The sequence below is a fragment of the Falco punctatus genome (assembly GCF_963210335.1).
Source record: "Falco punctatus genome assembly, chromosome: 19".
Lineage (NCBI taxonomy): Eukaryota > Metazoa > Chordata > Aves > Falconiformes > Falconidae > Falco > Falco punctatus.
In genome coordinates this window covers 576,606-600,063 of record NC_137599.1, presented here as the reverse complement: position 1 = coordinate 600,063, position 23,458 = coordinate 576,606, and the positions used below count along the sequence as shown (strand labels likewise).

At 50.2% G+C, this 23,458-nt stretch overlaps 1 protein-coding gene across 1 annotated transcript; it reads right to left on the bottom strand.

Moving 5' to 3' along the window:
* Positions 1-1,576: 1,576 nt before the first annotated feature.
* EFTUD2 (elongation factor Tu GTP binding domain containing 2) lies at positions 1,577-23,367 on the bottom strand. The gene is made up of 28 exons (XM_080369713.1): positions 23,238-23,367; positions 22,776-22,881; positions 21,761-21,926; positions 21,201-21,279; positions 18,916-18,991; positions 18,585-18,650; positions 18,291-18,326; positions 17,299-17,389; positions 16,100-16,182; positions 15,439-15,605; positions 14,221-14,345; positions 12,513-12,576; positions 12,069-12,159; positions 11,524-11,659; positions 11,114-11,241; positions 9,934-10,127; positions 9,679-9,790; positions 9,323-9,463; positions 8,838-8,939; positions 8,282-8,364; positions 7,094-7,180; positions 6,676-6,802; positions 6,138-6,225; positions 5,499-5,617; positions 4,953-5,047; positions 3,985-4,138; positions 2,895-3,002; positions 1,577-2,258 (listed from the first exon to the last, which is right to left on the bottom strand). Exons 2-28 carry the CDS (start codon positions 22,878-22,880, stop codon positions 2,163-2,165), a joined length of 2,919 nt encoding a protein of 972 aa, XP_080225839.1. The 5' UTR covers position 22,881; positions 23,238-23,367; the 3' UTR covers positions 1,577-2,162.
* Between the last annotated feature and the right edge of the window lie 91 nt (positions 23,368-23,458).

The following is a 23,458-nucleotide window of genomic DNA, read 5'->3' as shown; positions in this document are numbered from 1 at the left end:
CGGGTCAGCGTTTTCCGGCTGCTGGGAAGAGCCTGCATGAGAACTGGCTCCTTCCCACGCCTGCCCTGGCCGCATCCCAGCCCCCCTCCCGGGGTGAAAGCCGGGGTGACTTTGATCCACAGGGAGCCCCCGGGCATTGCAGCTCCGTGGTGCTGCTCTTCAGAGGGTATGCGCGCCCCCATGGGCCCCTCCAGCCCCGCTAACCAGCTCTGCAGAGCCCTGGGTGGCGATCAGAGCCCCCCCGGGGATGATGGATGTCCCCTTCCTGGGACAAAACCCCTTGCCGAGAGAGGGCCAAGCAGCCGAGCGCTTGGCTCCAGCGCTGGGGTCACATTCCCCAAGCCCTGGGACATGCTGCGCAGCACCGAGCACACCGCCGGCCCTGCGGGCACTGATCCTGCTGCAGCCCTGGCGTGAGCTGCTCAGGTCTTGCACAGCTCCAGGAGCCGCCTGGCCTGGTCCCCAGCGGTCCAGACTGGTGCTGGTCTGTACTGGGAGGCATAAAGCATCATCCCTGGCAAGGCTGGCAGGGTTGCAAGGCACTGGGCAGGGCTTGAACCCCGCTTCACCCCAGGGCCGAGGGGGAACCCGCCGCCATCGAGGCCACGGTGCTGGAGCAGGTGCTGGAGCTGATGCGGGAGGGTCGCTGGGGAACCTCCCGGCACAGAAAGGCTGAGCCCAGAGCTCAGGCTGGAGCCCCCTGCAGCGCAGGGGAGCCCGCTGGGTGGAGGGGATGGGATGGGACAGCAGGTGTGGGCAACGCTGGTGTCCGCTGGCAGTGGCAGGAAACCCTTCCCCCGGCCCAGTTTCCCAGCTCTGCTGCCAAGCGGTGGCCCTGAATTATCCTCTGCAACGTCCACTTCCCGCAGGGACCCAGCCAGCTGCGGGAGGGCTGGACAGCTTTCCTGGGGCTGCTTCCTATCAGCCCAGCGCCTCCCCCTTTCCACTAGCAGCTGGGAGAAGGTTGTGGGGGGGCTGTCCTTGGCTTTACCTTCTGCTCCTGGGGTGCTGTGTGCCCCCACAAGCCATGTGGACCCCATCAGGGATCCCATCAGGGATGCTCTGAGGCAGGTTCCCAAAGGCAAGTCTCATGGACCAGGCTGCCATGGCCAAATTCAGCACGGCAGCATCAGAGTGACCCCGGGCAAGGCTCAATCTGGGGGGGCAGCTGCTCCAGCAGCGCCAGGCCAGGCAAGAGAGGGCACAAATGCCCCCAGGAGACACACAACAGTCCGTTTCACCCAGCAGACCCAGGGCACAGTCCAGAGGCAAAGCTGCGAGCTGGGGCAGGGTTGAGGACAGGAAGCCCTAAAAACCTTTCAGAGCACGAGCAGCTAAGATCCCCTGAAAACACAGCAGGAGCCCAAGACCTAGCAAGAAGGGAAGCGGAAAGGCTTAGTGTGGGACAGGACAGGGCTGGGGGACACAGAACCCTTGGGAGTGGGACAGGCTGAGGACAGGGGGAATCGGGGCTGAAGATGGGGTGAACTGGGGCAGCGCGTGCTCTAAGCACCAGTGAACGCGGAGCCTCTCCCACTGCACCTTCTCCCGGTGCAATCAGACCAAGACCCACCTGGAAGTTTGTATTAAACGTTTTCAAGGGTTCAAAAAAAGGTGTACAAAAAAGGGTAAAAGCCACTCTTGCCTCTTCTCCTGGGGAGGCTGGTAGAAGCATTTTCCCCCCCACCGGCATCGCCAGCTTCCTCAGCTACCCCAAGATGTGCTTTGCCCAAAGCAACCATCCCCTCCCCAGCAGTTAGGAAAGGGTTAGCAGAAAGCTCAAATACTTGACGCACATTTACACTCAGTCCTTAGTAATCTTGACATTATATTCATGCAGCTCTGCTGTAGCTGGGGATAACCCACGTGCCTGGAGAGAGCCTATCCGAAGGGAAAAATCTCCTCGCTGGAGGCCACAACTGCTGAAGACTAATCATATAAAAAGCATCAGCGCTCTGGGGTGCTCCCTGTATGGGGCAGGCCCTGAGCGCACAGTCCACAAATACCATGGGAGATTTCTGCAGCCATGAAAGAGCGACCTGAGGAGTGGTTCCCTGTGTGCCCCGAGCATCCAGGTGCCAGAGCTGGGCAAGCAGGGACGGGGAAGGACAAGACAGACATGGGCCAGGACTCCGGTCAGCCCTCACACTGCAACAGCACATTCACATGGGGTAGTTGAGAACGACATCTTGCTTGGCCAGCTCCAGCAACATAGGGTCATCGAAGAACTTGCTGATGCTCACATCCTCGCTCAAGCCCTGCAGGGTAACCGCAAAGCCAGAGGTTATTCCTCGGGCAGCCAGCCCTCCTACAGCCATTGCAGCAGAGATTCCACCAAAAAGCCCTGGTGTCCCACAGTAAGATAAATTTTTGCGCTCCAGAGAAGGCAAAATTTGCAAGGCATGAGGTGCTCCTCAGCAGCTTGAAGATATCTAACAGCCTCTCAGGAAGCTGCAAATAGGTGGATGCTGCTGCTGAGTGTATCTACCAGCCCACTGCCCTCCCAAAGGGGAGCTTGATTCCCTCTGCAGTCCCTCCAGCCCCCCAGTCCAGCTCACTGAACTGGCACAGAAACCAGTTGCTGCTTTTTCCACAGGACAAACAGGCTAAGTCAGGCCACCAAGAGGTCAGACAGGCTGTGGAAGGAGCCGGACTCAGCAGATGCTGCAGGACCCCACTTCCGACTGGAGTCACCGCCAGGGGAATTGCTCATGGGACCATCCCAGGCACCAGCAGGCAGCATGGGGGGCCAAGAGTGAGGGAAGTCCTGAGGCACAAAGGACATTCGTCCACTCTGGGAACACAGAAGGGACATGGCATGCCCCAAGGGACGACACCGCAACAGCTCAGCTGCTGGGCCAGATGGACGCTACAGGGATTATTCCCAGACATACCTTCCTACGCCTGGTCTTGATCATGAACTCTCTAGCCAGATGTGGGGCTGGCTGGGGCTCCAGGGGTCGGATGACAATGCTCTTGTCCAAGGGGTCACCAGGCACAATCTGAAACACAGGGCCAGATGTCAGAGTGAGGCTGAGGGATGGTTCAACCTCCTGGAGAACTTGAACTGCAGTGGGAAACATCCCTGGGCCATGCAGACACCCCCAGCCTTGGTGTGAGACAGCCCCAACACCCAATCTGTTCTCCTGGCACAGAGAAACGGTTATGCCACTAACAGTGATCATGCCTGTGAAAAGTCACTAATACGGTGTTGATAATCCAAGCCAAGAACATGTCCCACCTTGCCCACATGCTGGCGTACTCTAAGACCTCTAAAAACCTACTACCCAGAACAACCCATGTAGGTCCCAGTCAGCTCAATGCTCTCTGCAAATCAGGCACATTTGCTCTTTTCAGAGAGAAGCCTCAGACTTACATCTTGACCTTTAAGCCAGCTCTCGGGGCTCAGACTGCTGCTGCTCTCGCCTGACTGTTCCACAAGTAGCTGTGCACCTCACAGGGGCAGCTCTCCCACAAGACCCGATTTGCCCCAGACACTGAAGTGGCCAGACAACAGTATTTGCCCCAAACTCTGTTTTCCATAGGTTTAAAAAGCCGCCTCAGAGACAAAGCCGAAGCGTGGCAACCTGTGTCCTGCAGCAGACCAGTGAGTGTGAGTCCTGCTCCAAGACTTCTGCTCCCCAAGCTGCAGAGCACTGAGTGCACCCAAGCAGCTTCCCTTCTCCCGGACAAGGATGTCCTCTCTCCAGGCACTAAAGGACACTTACGTTCAGCAAGCAGCAGCGTTCAGCGCTCCCTCACTAGTGCAAAGGGTGACGTGACATCGAACAAAGCTGTTGGCTTCTGGCAGACACTTAACAGCTACCATACAAAACCTCCCCAACCTGAGATCCTTTGCGGATGTTCTCCAGAAAAGTTGTCCTGCCCTGTGGGAGTTGTGGCATTGAGCTCTACCAAGGGCAGCTACCTGGGGCCCGATCCGACCACCTCCCTCTTCCCTGTCTCACTAGGGCATGGACTCACCTGCCAGTGGTGGAAGACAGACAGCGAGAAGGCTTGTCCCTGGGTGTGGGTCCTCAAGTCTGTCTCAAACCCAAAAGAATCAATGGCTGGGATAAAGGCCTTGATGGTGTAGAGAGGAGAGCCCGGGATGGGAGCATCTTGCGTCACATGGCCTCTGCCAACATAACCAAAGATCAGTCTTCCTATATGTCACAGCATCACTGAATCGTTTGGGTTGGAAGGGACCTTGAAGACCATCCAGTCCAACCTTCTGCCATGGGCAGGGACACCTCCCACTAGCCCAGGTTGCTCCAAGCCCCATCCAACCTGGCCTTAAACACTTCAAGGAACAGGGCATCGACAGCACCTCTGGGCAACCTGTGCCACTGCCTTGCCACCCTCACATTAAAGAATTTTTCCCTAATATCTAATCTAAATCTGCTTTCTTTTAGTTCAAAGCCATTATTCCTTGTCCTATCAGTACACTCCCTGATAAAGAGCCCCTCCTTATCCTTCCTGTAGGCCCCCTGTAAGTACTAGAGGCCACTCTAAGGTCTCCCCAGAGCTTTCTCTTCCTTAGGCTGAACTCTCTCAGCCTGTCCTCACAGGAGAGGTGCTCCAGCCCCGATCAACTTCATGGCCTCCTCTGGACCTGCTCGAGCAGGTCCCTGTCTATCTTACACCGAGTGCCCCAGAGCTGAGCACAGTGCTCCTGGTGGGGTCTCATGTCCCTTTACATATTCTCCTCTCTGACACTCGGGAAGAATCAGACACAAACCAAATGCTGTGTGTGATCCTGGACAACCCCCTCACCACATGGCATAGGGGCTGGGATCAGTCAAGGAAGCTTTCAGCTGTCCCTTCATACAGATTTCACCCTGTCCGCTTGCTGTACGAGCAGTGCCAAGCCTGTGAACGTCTCTAGCAACCTAGATCCCAAGTGAGCACTTGCAATACTAAGGCGACAGCCGCTGGCCTGAGCAGCTCACCTCCGCCTGGCCAGGACCGTGTACACCGCAGACACGCAGTCGGCAGGAGCCTGCACCTCCACAAAGTAGTAGGGCTCCATCAAGCGAGGGGTGGCCTGTGAGGAGAAAGGGACACAAGCCACTGAGCCTCCAGTAGCACCAACATGATTCAGCTCAGCCAGTCAGGGACTGGCACGCTTTGGTCAAACACCGCGCCTGACTGGGGACAAAGGGGCTCCTGCTGCGCCATGGCTGCCCAAACCAAAGTCAAACAAACGCTGAAAGGAGCTTTTCTCCTTCTGGCCACGAGTCATATGTTTCCCTCTCCATGACACCCACCCTTCCCAGCAAGCCAAACAGTAGCAAAAAGACTGGAACGTGATCACTTGTAAAACCTGTCTGCCAGCCCACAAGGGTGCTGGAAGCATGAATGGATGAGTGAGCCAGAGTAAACCCACATCCTTGGGGCAGACAGCGCAGCACGCATGCAGCCTGCACTCCTTAAGAGCCCTCAGAAGCCCGCACAGCACAAAGTTCAGTCTTTGTCATGCACAGCACAGTCCTCACCATCAGGAAAGCGGAATACACCACTCTCCGGGCTGTTGGGATGATCTGTCCTCCACCCCGATGCAAGGGCTCCTGAGCGATCACTGCATCCAGGATCTTAAACTTCACATTGCGGATCACTGAGGAAGGGCAGAAATGACAGCAAGTGACCTGAGGGGATGTTCTCTGCCACACCAGCACCAATGGTGCATTATCAGAGACCGTGAGAACGTAGCAAAGACCAGGAGCCACCAGAAGAATTTCTCCTAAGTTTAATTTCAGCAGGGAAAGCATGACCATGTCCTAACCCTGCACATCAAACACAAACAACTCAGCAGCTTACCTTGCAGGGTGCACAGTGGTCTGCACCTAAACTATATGAGCAAAGTCAAGGTCTGGAGGAGCCAGCCTGCCAGCTAACAGGCTCTGGTCTGTAGGCAGACAGCAACTGCCAGTGCCTGAGTGGCATCTACAGCCAGGAAAAAGGGGGAGGTTCTGTTATCTCCCTTATCACCCATCCCCAGAGCTGTCCCCAGCTGTGGGGTGAGAAGGGAACTGGCCACTGAGGAACTGCACTAGCAAAATCACTTGAATGCTTAGAGGTGGAAGAATTGAATTGATCTTATTAGCTCCACTTCTCCACAGGCAGGTCCTACTTACATTCATCACAGAGAGGCCCTTCCCTGGTCCCCCACTGAAATCCCTGCACAATGCTGTCCTTCACAGAGCCCAGCAGCGACTTGTCCACCTATAGACAGACAGAGTGCTTCAGGGACCAATTCTGAATCAATCACCCGGCAGTAACGCACAAACCCTGGTGCTTAAAAGCCAGTTCCTAGAAAAGCAGTGATGACCCCCCCATACCACCAATGTCCACCCTCCCCCTCACAGCTCAGGAGCATCATCTTCAGGTTTGGCATCTAGAGCTACAAATTAAGAGTACATATTTTGCTTATCCTGAAAGGCAAGCTGATTATTTTCCATTTTTGAGGATGTTGGCACAAATAACAACGCCTGAAAACCAGGCAATTTGCTAGCCAGCGTAGGTGGAGGAAGTACAGCAGATCCAAGATCTGGCAAACCAATGAGCACAACAGCATTAAGACCTTGCTGCAGGTTCTGGAAGGAATGGTCACCTCTTGGCACCACAGGTGAAACATCTCACTGAAATGTAACCACCCTGCCCTGTGCTTCTCACCTCCGAGGGCAGCGTATCATCTACCAGGATGTTTGGGCCAGTGGCGTCTGGCCCAAAGGCCCAGATGGAACGGGCAGCCAGCAAATCCCAGTCGTATTTGGTCTGGAAAAATTCACCCAGCTTCTTTCTGATAGAAGGAGGAGGAAAGAAACTTTAGCAAACAAGTCTCTGACCTGCATTCACAATGTATTTACGACCCTGTTCCCTTCAGGCATAAAATGGTCTCAGCTGTTTACCTGGAGCAACTCATTTGCTGGGGCAGGGATGCTCACCGACTAGCTGGTAGCAATGCTGAACGCAGGACCCCTGCCTAGAGGTTGCTGGCTGATACTGTGCACCTTGCAGATCCCAGCATTCCCTTTTTTCCCCCAATTATTTACTTCTAGATGGATTCCTACTCTCACCAGATCTGTCATACCTGTTCCACGTTATCTGGACTACTTCATTTTCAATGTCCTCTGCGAGCCCCTTCTCCAGAGGCTCAGCAATCATTGTGATCTTGTTCCTGAGAAGAAAGACGTTGCAATTAGTCCACAGAATGATGGAAATGGCAGTAACGGGCAGGACCTCAGGGACTGTGCACTGCTTGAACACAGCCAGGGAGATGAAGCCATCCATGTCCTTCGCTGTTACTGTCTTGCTTGTAGAGACAGTCCATGTGCTTAGCGACTGCTCTCTGAAGTCTGTTGTTCAACTCCAGAAGCAGACTGCTAAGGGAAAGTGTGGCCCCATCCCTCCTGCCAGATGTCCGGCGCTTGTCCAGGCACGAGCCAGGCGATATGCCTCTATGTCGGCCAGCAATTGCTGTGTCTGACATGTGAGATGTTGCCTTGAAGAACACCACCAACTTGAGTAACCTGCCCCCAGAGCAGGTCTTTCAGCATGCCCAACAGTTCAAAAACTGACCTAAGACTTTCTGTTCCCTGATATAAGGTTGCGAACCAAGGAGAGAGTGTAGCAAATAAAGGAGGGCCAGAAGAACCAGAAACCACAGAGGAAACACAGGAAACACATCTTCAGCAGATGACAGATCACAATTTCCCCAAAAATTCAGGTATATTAAGAGGTACTGTGCTCCCAAATCTCCTACAAATTCAGCCTCTGTTCCCTCCCAGGCCTCCCTCTTTCAGTCATGTGCATCTCATCATGCATTGCTGGAGGAAGATGAGACCAGGCTGTAAGGCTCCAGTACACCACCAGAAAGGAACAAACCCATTTCAAGATTAGGTATGGACAAAAGAAAACAAAGCTTTTGCTCGTGAAATGTTTGGGGAGTTACTGAAGGCAGCACTGGGCTCTCTGGCACCTGCTCAGGGATCCCAATACATCTCCTAGTCTTGGAAACACCACAAAACTAGTGAGAAGGTGTAAAAGAGAGGAGGATGTAAACCTGTATTTATTCCCTCTATTCTGAGTTTCTACAAAGCACAGAAAGATCCCTGGGACTCAAATAGGTTACTGAGGAGTTCAGCAGAGCTGCTGCAACAGAAGGCTGCCCACTCAGGCATGAGAACAGACCCTTTGGAGGGGATGAAGTCTAGCCTAGTCTCCAGTGAACCCCTCCATCTGCCTGTTGCCAATGCCCAGCTTGCCCGCAGAGTCTTACTTCTTGTTGGGTGTCTCAGCAAAGCACTTTAGGGAGGATGTCTCCACCACTGTCTCACAGAATGTCACAACTGGATCGGCAACCTGGAGTAACAACAACAGGTTTGTGTACTTTCTTGTTTTTAAAGAGATTGTTTGAAACCTTTGAACACCTACAAGAAAAAACATCAGCACTGGGTGTGAATCACTGAGGCCTGCACAGGCAGCTTTAGTAATCCCTTCATTCAAACGAGACCGCAACATTTAAACCTAATTCCAGGTATGAAAAGTTCTGCTGTATTTATTTGATGCTAGCCAGGCAATGGCTGAAGTACAGGAAAAGGCTGGAACGTGGTCGTACACTCCTCTCTAAGCCAGTTTTCACTCTCTCAGTTGTGACAGAGTCAGGCTGGAAGAGTTACTTTTGCGTCCAACGACCCTTTTTCCGCTCCCCCCCTTTTAAAGGAACGTGACAAAATCCATGCTCTATGTTCTGCTAGGTTTAGTTTCCCATCTTTCTGAGATAGGGAGACAAAACCCCCTTCCCAGCTGAGAAAATCCCTCTCTCATTTCCTCACCTTGATATCAATCTCTGAATACATCTTCCGTAGATCGTGCATCACACAGTCCAGGTAGAGCTCCCCCGTCCCCAGGATCACATGCTCCCCAGACTCTTCCACCTGAAAGGTACGAGAGGCGTTCAACCGACAGCATTGCTGCTCACGGGCCCTCGCCTTCCAGGCTCCTACACAAGCCTGAGGAAGCATCAGCTTTAAATAAACTGGTTGGGATCAGAGCACCCCAAGGAAATCGCCCACAGCCTTTTCTAGCAGAAAGTGCTGACGTGCTCTGCAGAAAGCTGCTTCCCTGGCACAGCAAGGTGTGTACTTTCCTACTGGATGGACAGTTTTCTGCTATTTCCACATGATTTATGAGATAACTGCAACAGCATGGAAAAAACCCACAACACACAAAACAACCTACAGTAAAAAAATATTTAAGGTAAGCCTACGAGGCAGCCCACAGCATGAGCTGAAAACAGCCACACATACACCAGAAATACCTTAGTAGTAAGTGAGGGGTAACTCTTGTTGACTTTGCGGAGACCATCCAACATTTTGGGGAGCTCTGAGGGGTTGACTGGCTCTACAGCTATTTTGATAACAGATGTGGTGTTGAACTTCAGAGGACGGAAGATCTGAGCCTGAAACCAGATAAGGACAAAGAGCTGAAACTCTGCATCATCAGATGGCTGCTGGAGTCAGACCCCGTGTTTGAAGGTGTTCTCTTTCCCTTAGTGGCTCTGCTGCCCTGGCACCTCAGCCAGCAGGTTTTTTAACCTCACCACTGGAGCTTCTGGGATGTGCTCCATCACCTTGACTCCCTGTAAGGCTGAGTAATACCAGTTAGGCACAGTACCTCTTCATTGCCCCGAGGCTCCGTGACCGTTGCAGTCTTCACTATGGGCTGGTCCACTCCCTCAATCAGCACCCAGTTGCCAGCAGGAACCCGGTTTACCTCTATGTGATACCTAAAAGGCAGGAGAGCAACACTGCAGCACTTGCCGCTGCCAGCCTCGGGTCCCTCGCAGAGCCATCCCCCACCCTGTCCCTGGCAGCAATGACTCCCGGTGACTTTTCTCCCAAATGAGCATATGGCCAGGGCCTTTCATACCTTGCAACCGAGATCCAGAGGCGTCCGACGGTGCAGATCTGGGAATCCTCCTCATCTTCCAAGGTATAGTTTTCTCCAAGGACCTTCACAGGCTGCCCAGCATGGATGGTACCACTGAGCACTCTGCCAAAGGCATGGAACTGAACACCATCGTCTGTGCTGTACATTTTTGTTGTGTGACACATCAGTGGACCCTTCCCGTAAGAGAGAGAGAGAGAGAGAAATGAGCCCCTCAAAATACAGTCAAGACAGACACAGACCTGCTAGGACTCTTGGATACAAAGTGATTAACAGGCTGGAATTTAGAAATACTTCTTTTGATTCGCCACGTCCTTAATTTTCTTCCACTGGAAGCCTTACTACTCCTTGCCCTGTATGGAAACCCCTGGAATGACTTTGGACTTTTCTGCAGCTCTCCTCCCTCACCTGCAGAACAGTAAATAGCACTCAGGACAAGGCCATGAGAAGAAACGTCATCTGCTGGCCTGCAAACCAGCTCAGGGCAGAGCACCCGAGCCTCACAGACCACAGCTTTCAGTCCCATAAGGTCACCCCATAACTGGCGATCTGGTGACAGTCACCACTGTATAGTTTTACGTGAGTACTCAGAACTCATTACAGTAAGAGATTTGTTTTCTCTCCAGACATTAGAGCAAAAGTCACGGGCAAATTCCTCACTAAGCTGCTGGCTGGCATTGGTGTCTCTAGACAACTCCGAATGACAGCTCAGTACAAACTGTTTGAGGAGGAAGATTTTTGCAAGGCTTTGATATGAAAGGTGCTGACTAACTGATGTACGGTTATTTTTATCAGTACAGTTCAAATCAGTTTTCTCAGAGTTTGGAGAGAGAATCAAACTGCAAGGAAAAGGGACAAAAAGGCAGCAGAAGGACACAAAATCACCCTGCAGTTCCCACGTGCTCTGAAGTCCTGACCTAGTCCTGTTCTTCTCCGAACACTGTCAAACAATTCTCTCTCTCAAGGGCTGCCCTGGCAGGCAGCTAAAGTTTCTCAGAGTGAAGAGATTTGTTTCAGTATCGGATGAGAGGTTTCAAAATGCTGGAAGTCAGATCTGTGCAGATGGCTGTCTAGGAGGCAGCTGCCCTGTCAATGCAGTGAAAGGAGAGCATATTTGCCACGCTTTTGGACACTCAAGAGCAAAGCAGAAGAGTTTGCTTACATCAGGGTCACATTCACTCATGGCCTCCCCTAGATCAGAGTCGACACCACCAGTGTAGGTATGCTCGATTTTTGTCTTGGCTCCCACCTTCGGGGAGGGGATATGCTGCACACACATGTCCACAAAGCCTGGAAAAGTAATAATTCATGAGAACAGGACTAAGCAGCACAGAGAAAAGAAATGGACTCCAACAACAACAAGGCAAAGCCGTTCTGACTGCAGCGCACCCACAGCAATGGGGAAGACGCGAGCAGTGTCTCAAGCTGTCCTTTGGAAAAATGGTTTAGTATTTTATATTTGGAAAGCTGAGAAGGGATTTGCATTACATGGCTGTAATACAGCCCTTAACTCTGTTGGCGTGAGACTAGGGTATTGGGAAGATTGTGCAGGGGAAGACAAACAGCATTTACCTGTGAATTCCCCAAAGAACTTCTTGCAGACAAGCCGCAGGAGGGGTCGGATGTTCAATTTCAATTCCTCTTTGGTCAGGTGGATGCCAAGTTCATCCAGAGTCCTGGGTAGGGTTGTGTCCACGTCCCCCACCACCTGCAAGACAACAAGCGCCACTCTCAGCTTTGCTGTGGGGATCAAAGCCAGTAACTCCCAGGTGCAGCTTCACCCACCAGCCATCACCCCCAAGGCTCTTGATCTGCTCTGCTTTGGAGCTCACACGAGAACTGGTTGGCTGGTTCAAATTATCACTTGGCTGATATTAAAGCATACTAGAAAGAGCAAAGGCAGCTCTATTAACTGTGCAAATATAGGGTTACGTTTGCAGGGAGCAACTGTTAAGGAGTTGTTCACTGCTGCTCTGCACCCCCAAACTCCATCTGTAAAGACCACCCCAAGCACAGGACAGGTGAGTCCCACAGGCACCAGACACACCACCACCCAGTGCTCTGCCCTCGGCTGCTGCGATCTGGAACTATGGGAAAGAGAATGAACCACCACCTACCTGAGCCAAGATCTTGTACAGGGGCTCCAGAATGAACTCCACAAAACTGCGCTGGGAACTGCTCGTTGGGGCCTTTTTAGTGAACTTGCGGCTGTTGGGAGACCAACAAAGAGACATGAGGAGCAAGCACCCTGCAAGAACCCCTATGCAAACACAGCCTCTGCTCTTCCCAGGTTAGCTTCTCCCTCCCAGTCCTCCTAGGAAGCTGTCAGGGACACAAGAGCCCTCCTTACTCCAAACAAAGGCCAGAGGAGGTGCTCTGCTCCCATGGATTCACACCAAGCAAGAGGCCTGACTCAACCCTTCCCAGACACTACTCCACCACAGGATCATAGGACAGCTCAGGTTGAAACAGACCTCGGGTGGTCACCTAGTTCATGTTTTACAGGGAAAGGAGGGACAGACCCAGCAATAAACTAACAGATGTTTAAGCAGGTTTCTTACGTCTTCGGGTTGAAGTAGATGTCACCCCAAAGCCGCTTTGCAAACTCCTGATAATTGATATCGCCTAAAAGGAAAAAGCAAATGACAAAAGTCTCTCAGATGTCACTGTATTTCATCTTGGAAATCTCTGGGTTTTGGCTTTTAAAACAACCCTGAGGACAGGATTTTGTGGACTGATGCCGGTGAGCAATTCTGAATAAATGATTAAGCCCCGGCCTGGGGAGACCAGGCATAAAACAATCCACTGAGGATGACACCAGCAGCCCAGGTACACCGTGGGTTCACAGACTTGCTTCTCAGAGGCATTTCAACTCTCTCAATTACACACAAGGTTAGCACTGAGAAGAGCTGGCCTGCCAGACACTGCGCTGCAGGAACCCAGTTACATCTGCTTCGTTTGTTAAAGCTGCAACCTGACACTGTAATGCCAAGGTGCTGGGATGGCTTACACCCCATCTGCCCCGCAGGCTTATCACAGGCATTTTCTGCCTTGTTGAACATCTCCAGGTTCTTTTCTCTGTTTCAGCTAATGCACCAAGTGCATAGACAAATACCCAAGCGCTGAAGGAAAAGTGTAGTGCTTGGCTGTCATGGTGGATTTACAAATAATAAGACAGCGGTGATAATTTACAGCCGTTTCCAAACAAGCTTTTGCTGTGGGCAGATGTACAAGCATAAGAAATTTCATGGTGGCTGCAGTTTTGACAGTTAAACTACTATACCTCATGGTAGTTGAGCTGACTTTTATTAGCGGCTGCACATAAAATCCCCAGTGGCCACAACCGAATAGCACTGACTGCAAGTGCCCGTTTAGCTCGTGTCTGCCCCGCATGGATGGTATCTCCTGCCGACGGTGCCTGCATCTTTATCAGTCCCCCAAAGAAAGGGTATCATCCTAGCAGGCACTGAGTTAATGCTTTGATGCCCAGGGAGCTCATTTATTTCTCCAAACTCACAAGGACACGTGATAGTCCTGACACATCAGTCTCTGACCTCTACAACTTCACCCTCCCTCAGGCTAACTTCTTTGCAAGAGCTAGGCCAGCTGCTTTACAACATCCTTCTTTCCCTGCTCACGGGTCCTACAGATCACCCCAAATTCCCCAGTGTGAAACTTCAAAAACCTTGGCCGTTCAGCTGGCTAATGCAAGGAAAAGGCCCACTTTTACAAGTGGCAGATTGCCTTGAGTGGGCACCTGGGGAACAGAAAATTAAATCAAAGCCAGAAAAAGACAGTTTCTTAAAAAAGAAAGAGGGCAAGAGTGCAAAACCTTGTGGGCCAAGCCTGCGCCGGGCTGCAGCTGAGTCTCAGACTCTGGAGACCTTTGTGAGAAGGCAGGCAGAACTTAACTGCTTCACTTCTGAGCTGTTGCGGTAAGAAAGCAAAGCACAACACAAACACTTGTCTTCAACTGCCATGGCAGAATTTGTTTTTTCTGCTTAAGGGCATGTATAAAATGCTGGCTTCTGACTCAAGAAGCATCTATCAGAAGAAACTATCCAGCTAAAAACAAGTTAGAACTGTACTTTTGCTTTTTACTGCCCAGGTCTCAGATGCGCAGTACCTCTCAACTCCTAGAAATTCAAGAACACGTATACTGGCCATATACATGCAGTGACAGTTGAAGCTGAATGGCATAGAAAGCCTCAACAAAAAAGGTTACGAAATGAGATGTTACAGTGTACAAGGCTTCTGGATAATCCTCACCATATGTATCTGCATAAATCTTTGCAAAAGATCCCAGCGTGAAGCAGATGCTGTACTGTGAACTGGAGAAACACACGTTCCCCAGAAGGGGAGACAGAACGAGGTTCTCATCGGTAGAATACATGCTGAGAGGAGACAGTTTTTAAGACAAGAAAAAAAAAAAAAAATCAATGTTATGAACTAAGGAAGACACTTCAAACCACTTCCCACACCAAACAGCAGTATGTGATAGGCAAGGATTCTGCATTGCCAAATAGCATCTTAAAACGGGCTGCATCATGCTTGCCATTGGAATTTCACGGCCAGTATCACTTTATGTCTATAAACTTCAAAGCATTAGTGTCCAAAGAAGTATTTCAAGATCTAAAACATTACCAGCACAAGTGCTTTGTATTTCTTATCATGTAGAATTCTTCTTCCCCTAAATAAAGGCAGCAAAGTTGGTCAACCAAGCAAGGGAAAAGATACTACAAGGCAAACAGCGTAGGGGTAGAATTTAATCAAACACTTAATGAGTACACAAGCATGCTAGACAGGATAAGTTACCCTGCTGAGAGCTGCTTGATGCCAGTAGCAACTGAACAGAGACACATCCAAGTGAGCTTGTGTGCAAATTCACACAAACTTGAAGAGGAAAATGCTGTTAAGGAAGTCACCTGGATGCAGAACCCCCACAATAACAATGCATTGCTACTGCGGAAGCTGGAGAAGATGTCCCTTCCATCTCTGAGCAGGGTCTTGCAAGGTCTGACCATAGCAATACCATTAGTCTCTGTTCAGGGGTTGGGACAGCGAGCTCCCATTCGTTTTGTAACAAAGGTTTAGGAGCTGTGAGACATCTCAACCTACAATTTTGAGATATAGCCTGGATAATTTCAGTGTATTTGAGACATCTGGGAGCACAGAAGTTCCCTGCTCTGGTCATATGTCCCCCCTCCCTACTTTTTAACGGGGGGGGGGGGGGGGGGGGGGGGGGGGGTTGAAGGGGTGGGAAAGAGCTGATGCCATGAAGCTTTTCAGGCAGAGCCAATCCTGCCTAATTCAACAGACTGGCTGAGATGAATTTGCAGCAGTTCTTCCTGCCCCATTTTCTATGATTCAACACATCAAGAGACCAACTCATTAGGTTTTAGGCATACACAAGGCTCAGAGAGAGAAGCATCTGCAATGAAACAGGGACAGCAAGTACTAACCACACACCATGCCAATCACCGATACCTGATCAGACCATTAACTTCATCTACGATATGTCTGAGTTTGTAGTAAGCATCCGTAGGGGGCAATTTCAGCTCCAGGATCAGTCGGTCTATCTTGTTGATGCACACGGTCACTGCTAGCCTTTCCTGCACCGCGTGCTTGATCAGCCTCTCCGTGTTCAGCATTACCTGCAGGGAATAACGAGCATAAGCACCACTAGCGAAAGGCCTCCATAAAATGCTATCTAGGGCGTGACAGACAAAGCAGCGACCCTTACACACAGGGCTGCAAGCCTGTAGAAAAGCCTAAGCTCAGCCGGCAGCAGTCAGCTACGCTTCCTGAAATTTAGAATTAGGTGCTTGCCCAACCCAGTTCCGTGAATCCTACCCCTTGGACATCTCTGATATAAATAACCTGCTCAATTTTAGGTATCATGGGGATGGAGATGCAAACAAGTTAGATAATCAGCCTACAGGTCACATTCATCATGTCAGCCCTGGACACAGAAGCCAGAGGATTGCCTCCCTGTTTTGGCTGGAAAACACTCCCGCTTCCCAAACTGTCCGCCAAAAACCCTTCACCCTGCAAGGCTGAATCCATCCCAGGCATTCAAGCTAAGGCAGATCAAAGACTCCAGAGGAAGAGATTTGGAATTTAACCCCTAGAAGAACCTGGCACTCACCCCCTCAGCCGCATCAATGAAAAGCACAACGCCATCCGAAATACGAAGGCCAGCTGTCACCTCATCAGAAAAATTGACGTGACCTTCAAAAGCACAAAATGGTGGTGAGACCAGAGTAAGCCCTGATGCCAGCAGCACAGAGGGTGGAAAGCCATCCTTCTGCTCTGCAGCTTGTTTTGGTCACAGGTATCCAGCAAGGCAGAACACAGACGGCTTCCTCCTCAGACAGGGACCCGGGAGTGGCTGCCAGAGCTCTGTATAGGGATTCGCTTCAGCTTTAATGCTATTTTTTGAGAATAAACACAACTTGTTTAACAGGCACTTTTCCTCACATTTGTTACTGTTTTTCTCACAGCTCTGCATAAGTACTTCAGGAAAAGGAGGAAGATTACTTCTCATCAAAGAACAACAGATGCCTCTCCCTCCAGTCTCCTCCTGCGCGCTAACCTCCCTCGTCTTGAGTTGTAACTCAACAGATGTGTCCCAAGACCCTCTTTCCTAAAGTTTGGCCTCGGTTTCTTACAAGTTGATCTGTGATTATGTTCCCCCCCACAGGAGCTTGTCAGAGGCTTGAGGGAACTTGCTGAGAGTCTCACTGTGGGGCAACAGCATCTGAGAAAAGCATGGTCCCCACTGTGCATGGTGATACCTGGAAAATCCAATTCATTACGTGCTGCTTGTACACTTGGGTGAAACACATTTTCAGCCTCATTAGCCCTCAATTATGCCAGCTAATCAGAAACACAAACAAGACTGACTAAAAGCCAGCTGCACAGTCATTACTGCTGGAAGTGATTTCAGAAGAATGAACTTAGCTAAAGGCTCAAGACTAGGCTGAAATCATCTATAAAAAACACAAAATATGGGTTTCTGTCTGTAAAAGAAAGCTTCCCAGGGTTTCAGTGCGCCTAAGTGACATTTCCACATCAGTCCGAGGGTACAGATTCTTTCTTTGTTTTTCTGAGCCAGTGCTACACAATCCCACCACCATCCAACACAAAAGCTCTTTGAAGGCCCTCATTAACCATCACTGTACATGCTTTTACTGCTCTGCCTCTGTCAATAGCACTATCCAGAGGACCAAAGAGGTTTATTAAAGAAAGAAATCTTGATTCACATGGTCATGTATCTGCTCCACACATCAAGTTGCCTTCGGCTAAGTGCAGCCCAAACCAGGATTTTCAGGATTACACAATCACCTGGAGTGTCGATGATGTTGAAGAGAAAAGACTTTCCCTTGGTGTCCGGCAGAACAATTGTCACTGGTGTGCTCTTGATCCCTACTCCCCTCTGAAAGACAGGAAATCAGATCATCAGTCAAAAGGAAAAAAAAAAGATCACCATGTAAAGATGTAAAAGTTGATGAAGGAAAACTCAGAGAGATGGAAAGAAGTAAATATCCATACAGGACAACCTGTTATTCCCAGGGAAGGAGTAACAACCTCAGATCACTGCAGTATCCAGCCCAGCTCCCCCACCTATACTGGCTCAGACTGGTGAGCCACCACTGCACAATCCATACCCGATTTCAGCTGAGGAAGTATAATATGCAATACCAGTGACAGAATAAGCGTGTTTTCCTGTGCTTTTGCCCTTCTGCTGCTATCAAGTTATACCTCAAAGTGTAAGAAAGATTTGATCATACAGAGTATAAAGTAGAGCATTAAGATGTAAAGAAAAAAGTGCTTCATAGGATTGTTCTGGTCATGACAATATTTAGCGAGCAGGACAAAATAAGATTCCCATTCACACCCAACCACACAGAGTCAGAGCACAGCTAAGAGTTCCCATCACAGGAAACCAAGGAGAAATGTATTTATTTTGAAATCATAGGTTTTCTTCTCATCCACCACTACTGCGAACCCCTTCCACCTCTTTCTCTCAAAGAAAGTAAGTTACCAACATACTGGGATAACTCTGCTATAGATTCTCAACATTACACACGTTCTCATCGCAGATAAATAAAATCATACATGGAGATAAGGGTTGCAGGAAATGGAAGAAAGTTGGACCAGGGATCCTACTGAGGCAAACAAGAGGAGCAGATCACTTTACTGATGAAGAAAATGAACAAAATGAAGGCACAAAACAATGTTAAAATGGAACAGGAAGGAAACTGCCTACAGTAAGTAACTGTGAGCAAAGCATGAAACAACTGGGTAAAAATCACTGTCTATCCTACAAGACTCACCTCTTGCTCTGTGAACAATATATCAGTGTAGCAAAGCTGCAAAGACAAAACAACAGTCAGAATATATCACATTTTGGTATCAAACAACACTTTTGAAGCAGGACATGATAACTCTTTACATATGGTTAAGGTGGCGAGTAAGTGACAAGAGACAGAATTAGGACAGAGCTCTGGCGTTCCAATCCTACGTTCTAATCACTAAATCCCATTTTCCCCACGTACAGTCATTCTCCCTCTGAGTGTAAAAGCCAACCCATGTTCCCCAGGGCAGGAACAGACCAAAAGCTCACTTACGTCCTGGTCGTAGCGCTTCCGGATTTCTGGGTGTGTCTGTTCTATCAGGCAGTCAACAAAACAAGTCTGAAAAATACCAGACCACAAGAGAAAGGAGGTGACTACATTCAGACAGATGAATACCAGTACAACCCCATCCCTCCAGTAGCAATACAAAGTCGGGCACGGTATTATTTCCACGTGGCTGAAAGAAAACCTACAAATAACTGCATTAGCAAGAGAATCAGAAAGAGACTGCTCCTGCAGAGAGTAAAGGGTCAAGAGCAATGGTAGAAGTAAGCAACAAACAGATCATTACTACTACCCGATATACCTTGGATATTCACACTACCTTGCCGTGATGAAGGTGCCCACACAGAGTCACATTTCGAATTAGCTCCGAGTTGTCCATCAGATCTGCCAGGAAACTGGAGGAGCAAAAACACAAAAGACTGTTGGAGGCTTCTGCTGTGTCTAAGAAAAGTAGGTGCCATTTCAGCTACACTTTCTACCCAAGGTGCCCCCTGAATCCTCTCCAAACTTTCATTCTGCCAATGCCCTGCGGAGGAAGAATCCCACTTTCCAGATGGGGAGGATGCAAGTTGGAGTCCTAGACAGATGGCAGTGGGTGGGAGGATATGGAGCTGGTAAAACTGCCAACGATGGAATATTATTGAATATTTTTCTTCTCTTTAGTCAGTATTAGAGCAAAAGTCACATCCATGTACTCAGATGATGAAATACTTCCACTCAAATAGTGGCAGGCAGTCAAGTAAATCACAGAGCTGGATAACAAGCACCCCACACAGTTCTAAAAGGTACCCACAGGGCTCCACAGACCATTAATTCTGATTTTCAGGTCTTAAAACAGCGATGTTCCCAGGGACTCAAGGAAACAGTAATAGAATTTAAAACTTTTTAGAATTAGCAGCTGAGCTGGATAATGATGGGCCAGCCACTTCTGCATGGGTCCTGGCCAAAATATAATTGAGATCCTAAATTACCAACTCCCTAAAAAATAATGGCAGGCTATAAAAGATGTATCCGTTGCTATGGGTCTGCAGAACATAAGTGCTGTCAGATAATCTCCTTTTAAAAAAGACTTCATTTTCATTGATGCAATAGACTTCTTAACATACAACGTTTTGATCAAGAGCTAAAATACACACAAATCAATAGTAATACTGATTAAAAGCTTGCTTATTGGTCTTAAAATGAGGCTAAATGGGAAATCAATACCAAGCTTGCAGATTTCTGGCTATGTCCCGCAAGGAATTTCTCTTGGCCCCATCCTAACCCTTCACATCACCAAACGCGATGAAGAGGAATTCATTACAGATGGAACAAGCAGAGGACAGAAAGATCAGGAAAGCGGTAGACAATGGAGAGTACAGGTTGTTGACTAAGAGCAAAATGGACTGCTTAGAAAAATAAGATCCAGCAGGCTGTTTCAATCATATCTGGCTGTATCAAAACTATGAGAAACAAACACCAACATTCCAAAAAGGTCCTGGGCATCCAAGTAACCATCAGACTGAATATAAACTCCAGTGAAATTTTGTTGCCGGAAAACAACAGGATCCTTGATGACAGGCAGAGGGACTGCTCACATTGGGGTCTGTTTGGCACGCAGGGAACTGCTACTCAGCCTGCACCTGGTTCTGGGATCTACGCTTGGAAGACAACTATTAAAAACTGGAAAAAGCTCTGACTAGCCATGAAGTGGCGTATGGAAAGATGAGCCTAACGAGACACTCACGCAGCTCAATCTGTTCATCCTCAAACAGAAGACAACATACAGGAACACTACACACGCAAGGATACAGAGCCCCTCCACCCATCGACAAAACGTAGACATTGATGGTAAGATTTAACTGGAAAATGTTTTTATTCCTTACCAAAGTTGCGCAAGATATTACATGTCAAATATTTAATTTGTTTGGATCTTTTGCCAGGTTTCCTCCCAACCCTGGTGTCTCAGGGGCTGCTTTGCAGAGTACAACCAGCAGACACTATCAAGAGCAGCAGAACTGCAGCTCAGCTGCAGCAATATGCTGACCTACACACAACTTTGCATACAACCAGTGGTATAACAATTCCCCCTGGAAATTCATCCTGGAAATTCCTCCAAGGCAGACAGGAATTAGAGACAGCAGTAGGCCAATCATCACTGGGATCAACCCAAAATGTCCCAATATGAAGTGTGCCACACACTGACCATATAAATACTTCTTGTACCGGTCAAGAAAACTTGCCTTCAACAAATCTGCACCACTAGAGTTTCTGAGTATCAAACTCTTTATTAGCTGTCAAAGCACAATTTACATTCTATTTCAGAAAATTATGCACTGTTCTACATACTGCGGAGGGAAAGATGAGCTGTAAAATGGTTACTCTTGTACTTTCTTCTTTTTGTTTCTGGTACCAAGTCAGGGAAATGGCTGCACTCAGTTCCATTGCTGAGAACTGACTTGTTTGCTAAGAAACAAAGCCAATGCCCCCCAAAATCTGCTTCCTCCACATAGTACCTACCACTCTGCCTCCCAACCTTTGCCTACAAACAACAAAAAGTGAGGAAATCACAGCACAGATGGCTCGAGCCAACATACAAGCTTAAAATCCCTACATATTACTTACTCCATCTCGTAGACAGTGACCGGTAACGTCTGTTCCATCAGAGAGAATTTTTTTGTTTTCACAGGTTTAATAATAGGCTCTGAAAACAAGAGAAAGAACAATAAAACACTGTCACCAGAGACCCTGAACCCAGCAGACTCAGAAAACAATCGTAGGGAGCAGGGACTTTTGCAGACAAAACCACAATTTTCAAGCTGACAGGTTCTTTTAGCTTCTTATAAAAGCAGTTGTACTAGATGATCCTTGTGGCTCCCTTCCAACCGATCTATTCTGTTTATTATAGAAGGATCAAATGAGATGACAAATGCATTTTCATTTCCCCTTAAGTACCTTTCCAGTATCTGTTCTTTGAAAGATATATTTGTTTGGGATCTGTAACAATCCCCAAGCCTAGGATTAGTGCTAGACAAAGAGTCTAGTCCTGGGGCTGAGAGGGAATTTGAAGGGGGCATTAAAACCAATGGGGAGAAACAAAGGGGATGGTATTTTCCCTTTTCCAAGGAGCCACTAAGAGTCTTCTCCTCCCTCCATACCCAACCTGCTGCTTCCTCACCACTTACCAGTGAGAGGCTGCGTGTCTTCCTCTTGTACTATTGTCTCTACTTCAGGCCCATAGACTTCCTCAGCGGTGGGATAGTATTTCTTATCCTCATGCAGCACCACCTCCATCCCAGGGTGGTCCTCATCATGGTCCCCCATATCATCATCGTCGTCATCATCCTCAAGCTGCAACCAATGCTCACATTTAGCTGCTGCCAGCACAGAAGTGCTTTACAAACACCAACCATCCCAGAAGGTACAGCTCTGACGTTGTACAGCAAAAGTGAGCCACAAACCCAGCCTGGGAGCCACTGCTGCAGCCCCAGCACCTCACATTCATCAGCAGAGCAGCTTGCGGAGGTGCCCTCTGTAAGCCACACATCTCTCCCTACCGAAAATTAACAGCACCTTGAAAATTAACAGCAAAAGGACTTGCAGAGATGCCTGCAGAGGGAGTGACTCCCGCCTCTCATGCATACACAAGAGAACCACGCTCATGCACAACACACCACGCAGAGACACCACTTTCAGATGATGTGCAGGAACAGGAGACTAGAAGGGGCTTCCTCGATCCTCTGATGCTGCCCTCCCTGCCCTACTCTGGTGTCTGTGAACTCTTGCTCTACCTTCACCACTGGAAAACCGAGCTCCCTGCCACACTGCTGTACGTTACTAAAGGCCTGAAAGCCTCACTGTGTGGAAAAGGATCCTCCACTTGACCGAACACCAAAAAAAAGCCAAACACAGCCTGAGCTACAGAAGCTTCCAGTTTGAACCATGATTCAAGCAGAAACTTTGCCTTTCCTTCCATCACAGGAACAGGGGAGCAGCTTTTGCTGAACCCTTTAAAAACCAAACCCACTCTGATCCTCGGGAGTCAAATTCCACCGCTGAACAGTGGTGGACACTGCAGACCCAGAGCCCGACACTGAAAAGGAATCGCTGCAGGCGGTGAAGGACCGCGGTGCATGTCCCCTGCTGCCGTGGGGTTACAGGCTGGCCCCCGTGCCCCTCGTGCCTCCCACCACCGCTCACCTCGTCCAGGTCTTTGGACTCTCTGCCCAGCTCGTCGTCGTCATCGTCCGAGTCCAGCTCTGGCCCGATGTAGTTCCCAAACTCGTCGTACAGGTCGGTGTCCATACTGGGGCGGGGAGGGGGTCGGAGAGTGCAGGCTCTGCTCCCAGCCCCCCGGGACCCCTGCCCCAGGCGCCCCCGGGGACCCCGTCCCGAGGCGCCCCCCCCCGGGACCCCGGCCCGAGACGCCCCCCGAGGGACCCCGGCCCGAGATGCACCCTGCACCCGGCGCCGCGCTGCACCGCGGCCCACGGGCCGGCCCTGCCCTGCCCCCGACCTGCCCTGTGCGCGACCCCCGGGCCCGGCCGCCCCTCACCAGGACGCTGCACCGCCCCGAGAGCCCCGGCCTGCCCACCGAGCGCCCACCGCCTCCACCGCCCCCCCCGGGCCTACCCTCAGGCCTACTCCCAGCCCCGCGCTCACCTGCCGCGCTGCCCTCGCCGCCGGCGCCGCCGCCACGGCTGCGGAAGGCCCCCGAGCTGCCCCCGCCGCCTGCCACAAAGGGCCCCCCGCGCCCGCCGCCCCCGCCCGCCGCGGGGGAGGGCCCGGCCGGGGCGGGACGGGCCGAGGCCGGGCTCGGCGGGGTGCCGGTGGCCGCGGGCCGGGCCGGGCGGCGCGGGGCGGCGGGGCCGGTTCTGTCAGGC

What these genes read in the sequence shown, in the direction of transcription:
- EFTUD2 (XM_080369713.1), bottom strand. Translation starts at nt 22,880, where the DNA reads ATGGACACCGACCTGTACGACGAGTTTGGGAACTACATCGGGCCAGAG. An exon ending in GTCACTGTCTACGAGATGGA is followed by an intron (nt 18,992 to 21,200) that starts GTAAGTAATATG and finishes TTGCTCCTCCAG; the next exon opens with TTTCCTGGCAGATCTGATGG. An exon ending in TGTATTCCGCTTTCCTGATG is followed by an intron (nt 5,048 to 5,498) that starts GTGAGGACTGTG and finishes TTCTCCTCACAG; the next exon opens with GCCACCCCTCGCTTGATGGA.